This window comes from Durio zibethinus, chromosome 17 (assembly GCF_047325235.1).
Source record: "Durio zibethinus cultivar Kanyao isolate XHJ-2024 chromosome 17, ASM4732523v1, whole genome shotgun sequence".
Classification (NCBI taxonomy): domain Eukaryota; kingdom Viridiplantae; phylum Streptophyta; class Magnoliopsida; order Malvales; family Malvaceae; genus Durio; species Durio zibethinus.
In genome coordinates this window covers 1,909,864-1,921,625 of record NC_143178.1, presented here as the reverse complement: position 1 = coordinate 1,921,625, position 11,762 = coordinate 1,909,864, and the positions used below count along the sequence as shown (strand labels likewise).

The 11,762-nt window shown below is 32.5% G+C and overlaps 1 protein-coding gene and 1 pseudogene across 2 annotated transcripts; one reads left to right on the top strand and one right to left on the bottom strand.

Moving 5' to 3' along the window:
* The first annotated feature begins 3,901 nt into the window (after positions 1 to 3,901).
* Positions 3,902 to 8,150, top strand: LOC111276121 (inositol-tetrakisphosphate 1-kinase 1). Its single transcript, XM_022861935.2, is given in 3 exon segments — positions 3,902 to 5,586; positions 6,099 to 6,171; positions 7,646 to 8,150. A coding segment is annotated over 1 exon segment (1,113 nt). The 5' UTR covers positions 3,902 to 4,197; the 3' UTR covers positions 5,311 to 5,586; positions 6,099 to 6,171; positions 7,646 to 8,150.
* A 628-nt stretch (positions 8,151 to 8,778) lies between these two features.
* LOC111276138 (transcription factor MYB39-like) lies at positions 8,779 to 11,173 on the bottom strand (annotated as a pseudogene). The gene is made up of 3 exons (XR_016329027.1): positions 10,061 to 11,173; positions 9,237 to 9,931; positions 8,779 to 9,087 (listed from the first exon to the last, which is right to left on the bottom strand). The product of XR_016329027.1 is annotated as a transcription factor MYB39-like (transcript).
* Between the last annotated feature and the right edge of the window lie 589 nt (positions 11,174 to 11,762).

Here is an 11,762-nt window from a genome sequence, read left to right as displayed (position 1 = left end):
CCACCAATTTAATTTAATTTTATTTTTTTATCACAAAATTTAAAAATAAATAAATTATTTAATATCTCAAAATAATATATATTATATTTAATAATTTAAAATAAATAATTACAGATCATACATTCGAAATAATTTTAATAAATGATTACTAACAAAATTTAAACTTACAAATTTTTCATCAAAAAAAATAAATTTAATCTATTAAATCAATCATTTATTAGTCAATTTAATTTTATTTGTTTTTTATGTTCGTTTTTTTCTTTTTAAGAAGCATCGTAGCAATTCTTTTAATGGTCCCTACTCCCTACCAAAAACAGTACCATCTCCACAATTTGCTATTCTTTCCAATATATATATATATATATATATATATATATATATATATATATTTGAAAGTGACATTGCCATGATTTCAATGAAATAACACTTTACAATATTTTTTATATATATTTAAAGCATAATTTTTTATTTTTAAAATTATGAGCTTAATATTTTATTAATAAAATACACTATTGTTAATAAAAAATTAATTATGTTGTTTCACAAAGATTTAAACAAATATCCACTAATTAATCCTACCAATTAATCTCTTAAGCTTCATCAACAATAGAAAATCATAGGACTTTCACTTAGGAAACAAAGAAAACTAATTGTTATAATGTCTTTTTTTAATCAAACCTTTTGTTAATTGTTCATGAAATTTACAACTTTAGATCTTAATAAATGCTATTATTTATTTGGTTAGAGAGATGTCATTATACGTACTAAAGTGATCAAAACTCCCAAACCCAACCCAACCCAAACATTCAAATAAATATTCATACATGAGTGAAATGTGCTTTTTTTTAAGGAATTTAATTGCAATTAATTTTATTGGTCATTTGCCTAACCGTTCTCATTAAATTTGTCTTATCAATACCTTGTATATTATGCAAAGTAATCTATTATAACTTTATTTACAACAATAACAATAAATTAAGTTTTATATTCAATAAATTTGGAGTTGGCTATATAAAATGCAAAAAAAAAAAAAAAATCATATTATATTATACATTTGAATTTTTTTTACCATTCATTTTTATAAAAAGTAATTTATTTATTTATTTATTTTTTATATTATCTTTTATTACTTGCATCAACGTATTTCGTTATTTGCCTCTATAAGCTTTACTTTCTCCTAAATTTAAAAACTCAACTGGTGCATAAATAAATATACTACCACTTCATTTAACAAAAAAAAAAAAAAAACACTACAACCATGGCTTTTTAATCACAAATCCACAATTAATAAAAAAAAAGAAAAGAAAATGAAAACACGACCAGTATGGATTTTGGCCCAAAGATGTATTTCAACAAATTGGGCTTAGTGGCTTCAACAAAAGATAAACCTAAACAGAATCCAACCTCCGCATTGGATCTTGGTGCTTTTAAGACTTTCAAAGTCAGCTTATATAAGCTTTCATCGTTTTTCGATTTAGTCATAAAAAGACTTAAAAAATATATGAAGGTTTGAGATCGAATTAGGCCATTCTCTTCTTATTCTCTAAATTTTCGAGATGAAAAAGGCTACTAATATAAAATCCAAATATAAATTTGATTTTTTTTTATGTTCTATGAAATTATAAATTGATTGATAATGCGAATAAAATCTTGATTTAATAAACAAAAAAAATATAAAACATAATGTTTTAAATTCAAATATTAAAATATATAAGTTTGAGCAAACTTCATATTAAATGTATCAATCTAAATTATGATAAAATTAGCTCGTATTTTGCTGGCCATTGGACAGAGCATGAACTTTGAAGTTGTTCTCTATTCATTTTGGAATTTTATTTTCAATGTATAATTATTGAAAGACGAAAATTTTGAACTATAGTTTTTTTTTTTTAATTAATGGAGCAACCACTATAAAGTTGTTATTTTTTAGTAAATTTGGAAAACAAAAAGAAGTTTACAACTTTAATGTCACTTGTAATAGATTATGAATTATTGCTGACTAATTTTTTTACCCTAATTTGGAGGAGCAATCTCCAATTATTTTGCTATGTTTATAAAAAATATGCGTGAGTGGAAGCTTAGGAATGATTCCATATGATTAGAATATTCGAAAATCCTATCTTTTTTTGGTTCGACATTAATAGAATATTCGATAATCCTATCCAGTTGATGTCTAAATTAACCATTTTAGAATCATTGGATAATTTATTCTAATGCAATTGCTTCAAAATTCAAATCAAGAAACTTTTTCATGAAGATTGCCTTCCCCCTGCACGTGCACGCTTAGTGTAGGCCAACCCTTTTTTTTTTTAATCTTTGAAAAGTGCATAATTTTGCTGTCCATTGAAAGTTGAAACTGACCCACATGCCCAAATAAAACCCACTCAATTTGGAGGAGCATCGATTGGAAGCAATTAATTAAGCAAGTGGTTGTGAGAAATGTGTGCCAATTTGACCAATGGATTTTACGTATCAATTAAGGGTGATAATTTCAACCATAATCATTAGTGATGAAAAAAAAATCGAAAAAATAAAAAATTAATTTAAAATCGTAATATTCAAATTGATTCAAATCAATTTTTTTAATTTGATTTATATCAAATTCAAATATTAAATGTACATATTAAATTTGAATCAAGTAAAATAATAATAATCAAATTGAATTATATAGTTTTATTAATATATATTTTTTAATTTTGTACAAAATAAAATAATTATTTTATATATAAGTCTATTTAAACATATTTAAAATGTTATTAAAATAATATATAAAAAATAAATTTTAAATTTTGATAAATCAAATCGAACTTATAAAATTTGGTTCAAATTATATTAATTTTAAAAAAATTAATTTGAATTGAAATTAAATTTTTAAAATTTATAATATCATATATTATTATAAAAAAATCAAATTAAATCTAATTGACTTCGAACTATTATCACCTTTAATAATAGTTAGATAATTCAATTATTGATTCAAATGAAAATGAGCATGAAAACTTCTTTTATTCAATTATCTCAAGTGAATAATTGAATTCGCACATGAAAGCAGATAAAATATTATTCATCCTACAAATTTTAATAACGGTACCTAATAGTAATTACAAATGATAATATAAAAAAATTATATCACAAACTAAGACAAGTGATTGTACATTATAACTTTCATAAATGGAACTGTATCATTATTTTGTCTAAGTGCATATGCTTACCGACAATGACATGAAATTTAGCCAAAGTAAACTTCTAGTTGTATTTTTCCACAACAAAGAAAAAATGTCACCCCTGTTTGGTGACAGTGAAGAATCGAAGACCTAAAAATCTCACAACAAAAATTCCAATCTTTGAAAAATGCGTAAATATTTTTTTTAATATATATTCTAACCGATTCATGTAAAAAGGAAAAGAGAAAAAAAAAAAAAAAAAAAAACCTTACGTGCTATTCTGTTATCCACATCAGCTCTCAAAAAAGTGTGCCAACATTCGGTGGATGAATTTTCCACGTGGCAAAAAAAGAGAAGTTATGGGTATGGCTAAGCTTGTAGCTTCAAAATTAAAGTCCCGCACATTTCAAAATTCCATAGTATAAAGTGTTCCCGAAAGATTGCCTCCCCTAAAAAAAATAAATGAAAGCCACCGCATCTTTTCGATCAGACGTTGACCATTACTCACTTTTACTTTTACCCCCAATCACCACCGTCCATTCTCGGTGCACCCAAAGCCTCTCATTCCCATTTGCTCCTTTAAATTGTGCGGCACGAATCCGCATATAACCTAAAAGAATATGCCACGTGTCTTACTGTATACTAATCCTGGTTACTGTATCATCCTATCCTTATCTAACCCTAGTCGAGGCTATATATACCTTTCCCACTCAGTCTTCTACGAAAGCTATATAGCATTTCGTTACCAAACCTGAAATTATTTTTTCCGATTTTTCCAGAGCTAATAGGAAAAGGCCACCAGAAAAAAAAATCAGAAATTATATATATATTTTTAAAGAAAACCAACCCTAAAAATTCCGAAAATTTAATTCTTTTTATGAATCATAATTTCGTTTCGTTTGGTTGCATTGAAAATCTGAAATGCGAAGAAGCGAGCGTTTGGTTTAACGAATCAAGCAATCAAACGTTGAAGAAAAAGAGAAAGTGGAAGAAGAGATTTTTATTCAAGTGAGAAGGAAAAAGAATCAGAGCAATGGCAGGAGAGGAGAGAAGATTCAAGATTGGTTACGCGCTTTTACCGAAGAAGGAGAACAGTTTCATCCGAGAGTCGTTGGTGAATCAGGCAAAATCTCGAGGAATCGATCTGGTTAAGATCGATAGGGAACGTCCTTTAGTCGATCAAGGGCCGTTCGATTGCGTGCTCCACAAGTTGTACGGTGAGGATTGGAAGAGCCAGCTTGAAGATTTCCGTTCTCGAAACCCTGGTGCTGTAATTATTGATTCTCCTGATGCAATCGAACGGCTCCACAACAGGATTTCGATGCTCCAGGTGGTGTCCGAACTCAAGATCGAGAATCAAAGCGAAACTTTTGGGATCCCTAAACAGATTGTGATTTACGATCAAGAAACCCTATTTGATAAGCAAGCTTGGGAATTGCTTAAGTTTCCCGTGATTGCAAAGCCCTTGGTGGCTGATGGAAGCGCCAAATCACACAAAATGGCTCTGGTTTTTAACCACGAAGGGTTGAACAAGCTTAAGCCCCCAATTGTTTTGCAGGAATTTGTTAATCATGGAGGGGTTATTTTCAAGGTTTATGTGGTTGGGGAATATGTGAAATGTGTTAAAAGAAAGTCTTTACCTGATGTTTCGGAGGAAAAATTGAATAGTTTAGAAGGGTCTCTACCCTTTTCTCAAGTTTCCAATTTGGCTACTCATGAGAAAAGTGATGATAAGTATTATAAGATGATGCATTTGGAGGATACTGAATTGCCGCCACAGAGTTTCATGACGGATATTGCCAAGGGTTTGAGAAGGGCCATGAATTTGAACTTGTTTAATTTTGATGTGATAAGAGATACCCGATTTGGAAACCGGTATCTTATTATTGACATTAACTATTTCCCGGGTTATGCAAAAATGCCAGGGTATGAAACAGTTTTGACTGATTTCTTTTGTGATATAATGAATAGGAAAGAAAGGGAAGTGGTGGTGGTGGAGAAGCATTAGGTTGAGAAGTGTAGTCAGGAGAAGGTGGCAGGGACTGATGGAAGGCAGGTGCTTGGTTGTGAGGAAGAAGTAAGGAAAACTGTGACCAATTCTTGCTGTAGTGATGGGGAAGAGAAGGAGAACTCTATTCTAGTTTGACCAAATTTTTAGGGAATTTGATGAAAAAGGTGTAGCTTGGTTCGTTTCCATGGTTGGTCCTTTTTGGAGGGTTGTTGCAATTGTATAAGGATTGGGACCCTGGTGCTAGCTTGTGGAGGCGAAGCCAATCGCACATTTTCCATTTTTAGACATCAGTTCGTACAGTGGTGAAATAACTAGGTTGGCTACTTTGAGTTTAGTTATAGCCTCTTGACAACAATTACATGATATTCGGTGTTAATCATGTATATTCTGTCCACGGTGCTCTGGAGATAGGTACTTTTCAAAATACTTTGACGTTTTAGGGAATTTAAGCTGTACTTTGAGGCTTTTAAGTTTTTTTGCTTAGTAATTGTTATACTTTTGAACTTTCGCAAGTTTAATCAGTGGGTTTTGCCATATGGTTTCATTTTAATTTCTTGTTTTTCCAATGATACTTTCATTTCAATTTTTTTTTCTTTTTTATTTGCTTTGAATAAATTGATGTGCTTCTTTAAATGTTTGATCAAATTTGGGTTTGAAGATTGATTGCTCTGGTGTTTTTTTCTTTGAAATAATGAAGTTGGTAGTCCGTCATGGCATCATCTGAATCCTGCCAAAAAAATGTGATGGTTTTCCCCTTTTTGAGTTTGGATGATTAGGTTGCTAACTTGCTATATAAAATTGGTAAGTAAAAAACAGAATGAAAACATTTTGTCACACTCTGAAATTTAGCTTCAGGATATGGTTTATATTCTCTTCCATGTTTTGTGGATAATTAGCATATTAATGTGGTTGTTGAATATCAGGTATGGTAAGTCGGAAGCATGATCTGTTTTAAACCGGGTTTCCTTCCTTTTTGCCCCTCTAAGGTTAATTTTGGTAAGTTCTTCCAGTTTGCATGCTAAGTTGCACACGAAAGTTGAGCACCTTAAATGGATTAAAAATATCAATTTATTTTCTTTTTAATTTTCCCATTGAAGAAAACTTTTTAGAGTTGAATGCCAAGTGATGTGTTAATTTCCACTTGTTGTATTAACTGCTGATTACTGTTAATGATTGACTGAGAATTAGAAAGGAGAAAAGTTCTTGATTCACTTTAGGGTTACACTACCTATTATTTTTCCAGCTACTTAAATGGAATAAGGGTTCATGATATCTTTGTTGAATGGGCTGCTGGTTTTACGTAACTGTATTTTTGTTTGCCCTGTCTTCGCATCCCCGTTTTATGGCATTAACCACATTTGATAATGGTTTCCAACAGATTCTACTGCTATCGTATCTGACAAATTTGGATCCCAAACCCTTTGCACTTGTTTTGTATCCTAATGTCTTCTTTAATAGTTTATGCGTCCATCATTACTGGTCATGGTCAAAGCATTACAGTTATACTTTCAATGAGTTGGTTCCCGCAGGATGTATTGGCTAGGGATATATGAACATTGTTGTCATGTGGTGTGGCATTGTTTTTCAACAAGTATGCTGCAAGCTTGACCTAATATAGAACTGCTCTGGTTTTGTGTATCTCTATTTCCTCGTGTACTCAAAATCCTGTGTTTGTGCCCTTTATGGCTGTTGGACGTAACAACTGTGATGTTTCACATCCTCTGAATATTTTTTCACTGTTTTGCCTATTTGTTAAAGATTTTACTGCCTCTTGCATTTACATTCATATCAACGTAATTCTACCTTTGTAGATTACGTTATCATAATAGAAGCTCTCTGTGTGTTACTTTACAAACAACCTGCCCATGTATGTTTTTGTTCCAAAATTTTAGTCTTATGTAGATGCTAGAAATTTTTTATTGTTCTCCAGGGAATTTTAGAAATGCTTCTGTTTGAATCAAATGAACTAGTTAGTAAAGCATGGTCAACATCAAAGATGAACTTAAGTGTAGAAGACTTTGGTGCGTGCTTTCGTTATCTTATCCATAACTTTTTCCTTTTCTCCCCTTCCTCTTGTATAGTCTACAAAGTAAAAGGCTTGGATGTTTTGGCCTATTACTAGTGAAAAAAGAACATGCTTCATGCTGTTATGCTTGTATGTGTGTAAATTAACATAGTGACTCAATGCTCCACTATTTGAGGCTTGAAGATTTTAAAAGATAACGGAAAAATAAGTGCTGAATTCTAGGTTTATTTCCTTTCAATATTTGTTTCCTTATACAATTAACTGCTGAGTCTTTCCTTATTTATCCAAATAAGTTGCTGTCTCAAGCATTACTTGTCAATCCATTTTATTATATTCAAAGGAAACTTTTAAAAGGTTTTGTTTCGTTGAATCCACAATAGTGCTTCTTTCCAGTCAGCTGAGTTTGTCTCATTATTCTATGAACTTATCTCATTTTGGCTACAGCACTTCGATCAACAATCTACTTTTTTTCCATCTTTGGTTATCATAGAGCATGAAGAAATCTACAGCAAATCCATGCTGCTGGAAATTGAAATAGAACAAGAAATAAACAAAATCCTTGTTTCAATGAAGTTGTCTTTTAGCTGTATTATTTATCTTTTCTACCGCAAGCGATCTGAAATTTGGTTGTTTGTGGCAATGCCCTTACAGTGGCTTGTAAGTTGTAATCAAATCCTTGCCTCCTGATTGCTTCTCTGATCCATGTTGGAAGTGCAAGTGAATTCTTTTCCATGGTTTGTATTGTATTGACCCTTGGTGCTTGATTTAGGGGTTTTCGGATTCTCAGATTACATCTCAGTTTGTGATGAACATTTACACAGGCAGATGGAATCGATTTGGTTCTTTGTATGCTATTAATATGTTTGGTCAATCTGTATCTATGAATGTTAATGGGCACGTTTCATGTATTTGTCTGTTTGTATGTTTATGAAAGATTTTGTTCTGAGTAGAGTGAGATTATGCACAGCAGCACAATGATTCTTCTTTTTCTTAGACAATTGAGATCTTGGGATCTTTCAATATTGGAAACGTCTAATTCTTGAGTTGGTTATCACATAATTTGTGTTTGTTCTTTCTTTGAATTGTTGTCTTTATGTTATTGTTATGTTATTTCTGGTTATATGATGAGATAAAATCAAAAGAAAAACTCCAGAAACCCTCCCTTCATGCTATTCTTCTAATGTGCAGGTCGGTATTGGGCCAACAATCTTCAGAATCAATGTTTAAACAATAAATTACAAAATTGGAGAGCATGGGCCGAATTGAACAAATAATTTCAAGCCAATTTGAAAGGAAGGCCACTGGGCCCAATTTTACCGGTTTGGGTCTAGCAGCCTTTGAACAGCCCCAATTCCAGGAACAACACTCAAAATTTGCAAATGCTTGCACCACCAAAGTAACCCCATCTTCTAAGGTTTTTAACGATGGACAAATAAATGGCAGAAAAATCTCTTATCTTTCCTAAATTCAGTTAATGGATATAAAATAATTAATAAGGGAGAAAAATTCTTACTGTTCACAAAGAGGGGGAAAATAGAAAAGAAAAGAAAGAGAAAAAAAGTCCATTAAAAGTTTGCAAAATTGAATACAAAGTTAAGGTTAGGGGTGGTTTTGGTTGGTTATGGTTTGTGCAACTATCAATGGCTTAGATCGGACGGAAACAATCTCACCTAAAGGGCAACAATTCAACTAATATTCCGACTTTAAGTGACTAAAACAAATACTAACATCCAAAAGTGAATCATTAATACGAATGAGATTCAACATTCATTAATTCTTTCTTCCTTTTATTTTCATTAATCATTCTGATGTAACTGTAGAAGACCTTATCAATATCATGCCGAAATGTGCTCTACCATGAGACAGGTGATGAGGCTGAAGTGAAACTGCAACGGCAGGAAGATAAAAAAAAAGTTAAAAACATGAACTAATCTGAAAGAAGTAAGGAAGAAATGAATAATTCAAAACGTATATCATAATAACAAAGCAACAAAGAAATGAAAATGAATGAAGAATCCAAGAAGAGAACACTTACTCTAGGATTTCTTTCCAGTAGGAGCCATCGGCTTCATCTTCCATAATTAGCTTCTCCCAAGCCTCATAGTTAGTGGAGTCTGGTGTTGTGCCGGTCTTGTTTTCCTTCTGGTTAATCTGTGAAGTCTCAGGAGATCCCGAAACCAACTCAGGAAGTGCATCTTCAGTTTCTTCAAAGGAATTAATGCTCAAACTCTGATTGTTAAATCCACCTTGAAAATATGGCCGTGGGTTTTCTACAGCCTGGAAGTCACTTGATGTTTGAGGGATTGCACCGGCTTTATTTTGGATATTCTTAAGTGTTGGGGCTAGTTCTTTAGCAGAGAGGGTGCCTGTTCCATTGAGTATCCTTCGAATGAGTAAGGATTTTGGGATCCAAGGAAACCAGCACTCTCCACATTTGCAAGTTTGTTTGTGTTCACAATTTGCATTAGGTTTTGCAATAGTTGGGCTTTGGCTAGCTGAGCGGCATCAGCCTGTAGTTTAAAAGCAGTGTCCCATGGGTTCATCAGGTTGCCTAATTGTGCGGCACAAAGCAACTGGGAAAGATTTAAAAGATGATCAAGATCAGTTCTTGGCTTGTGGGTGTGAGGGTCTATTCCCATGTTCAGGAGCTTCTTCCTGATGTGGGTATTCCAAAAGTTCTTGATTTCATTATCTGTTCGTCCTGGAAGATGAGTAGCAATCCTGGACCACCTGCAAAAGGAAGGTAAGCAAAGATGTTAGATGTTTTTCTAAACTCCAAGCATATTAATATGCACAGATCTTCCAATTTCCAAATCTTTTAAGAAAACTAAGCATATATGAGAAAAAATATATATGTACTTGTTTCCAAGAACCGAATGAAGGTTAATAATAACTCTCTCTTCTTCTTCAGTGAATTTTCCTCTCTTGATATTAGGCCTCAGATAATTAGTCCACCTTAGTCTGCAACTTTTACCACATCTGTTTAAGCCTGCAAGCTTTGGAAGAGCACTCCAACCTCCACGGCCATGTTCGTTAATGTAATCAACCAGCTTCTGATCCTCCTCTGGAGTCCAGGGCCCCTTTTTCAGATTGGCATCCTCTACGCTGCATGGAGACCTATCCATTCCGCTTATACGAAACTACTAATTAACCAGGAAAGAAACAGATATCAAATTGAGATAAAAATGGGGAATCTCCTCTTGGTTTGAAGGGTGCTTATTGACAAAGGATAAAAGGAGTTTAGTTCGGATATTCTGAGGAGACGATATGCAGCTGGTTTTATAGGTGCATGTTTTACGTGATTCAAACCAATGATGTCATTAAAATTCTTTCTTGCATTATAATATTACATGTTTCCCATGGCAAGCAAAGACTGGGAAGTAACCTGGCATCTCATAATTCTATTAGCACTATTCGAAGAACCCTAAAATCCGGGTTAGGTAATTATGCAAATTGTGATTTGGTGGAAAAATAAATCTGGTTTAATATTTATCAAGCACGTGTCACTGAGAAGCCTCGGCCTTCTTTTTGGTCAACAAGAAACCTCAGGAATATACATTGGTGATATAATATAGAGTTGACCATGAGAGCCAAATCGCAGCTCCCGGGTCAAACACTTAGGATGAGCACATCTACCCAAGGGTGATATCTTGAGTGTCACATCAAGGAATAGATATCAGTGCTTAACAATTACATATATATTCTAATCTTGATTCCCCCGGATGGAGCATGTCTTCTGGCAATGATTCTGATTAGCTTCCTTTACTTTCATTATTAAACCTTTTTTTTTTTCTAATCTTAATTTGTGCCCCCACCATATCAGTCAGCAGTTTTGTCAATTTCCAGCAATATTGACATTATTTGCATAGTTAATTCTGATAAGTTCAATGGTCATATATAATTCCAAAAAACTGCAGCAGCCTCCAACTGCTTTTGCAATATTTTCCATTTTTTGGTAGATCACGCAATTGCCAAAACAGCCTTTCTTTTAGTAATTAGTCTTTTAAATGCCACCCTGCCATTCTCCTTCTCTTAAGGTTTACCATTAACTTTGAATTTGTTTCAAATTCAACATCCATATATAAAGCAAGATGACCAAGAAATTACTGTAAAATTTATCAAAAAGTAAGATAAAAAAGGAGAATATGGGTGACTCTGCAAGATTTATTAAACTAAAGAACAAATTAATAAACATTCAGAAGCAAATGCAGTAATCTTCAGAGTTAAGGTCATCAATTTGTATATGAAATCTTTGAGTTGAACCAAATAATTAACTGAACATTAGAGTATTCACATTTAACTTGAGAAATTCAGCTGAAGCTCTTGTTGTTTGGCACTTGGCAGTCGGTAAACAGCAATTAAAGAGATCTAGAAGAAGAGATTATAAAACTGTGCCTTAATTAGAAGTCTTTCCTTAATGAGCTCAGCTGTTATATGTTTTTTACTTAATTTACTTGCTATGGATTACCTGGTCAAATTACATCGATTTCTACCTTCAAAACCAAATATTTACCAACCCTTAAAACTTATAGCTCAGCCAATGAATGTGTTAAGCTCTTTA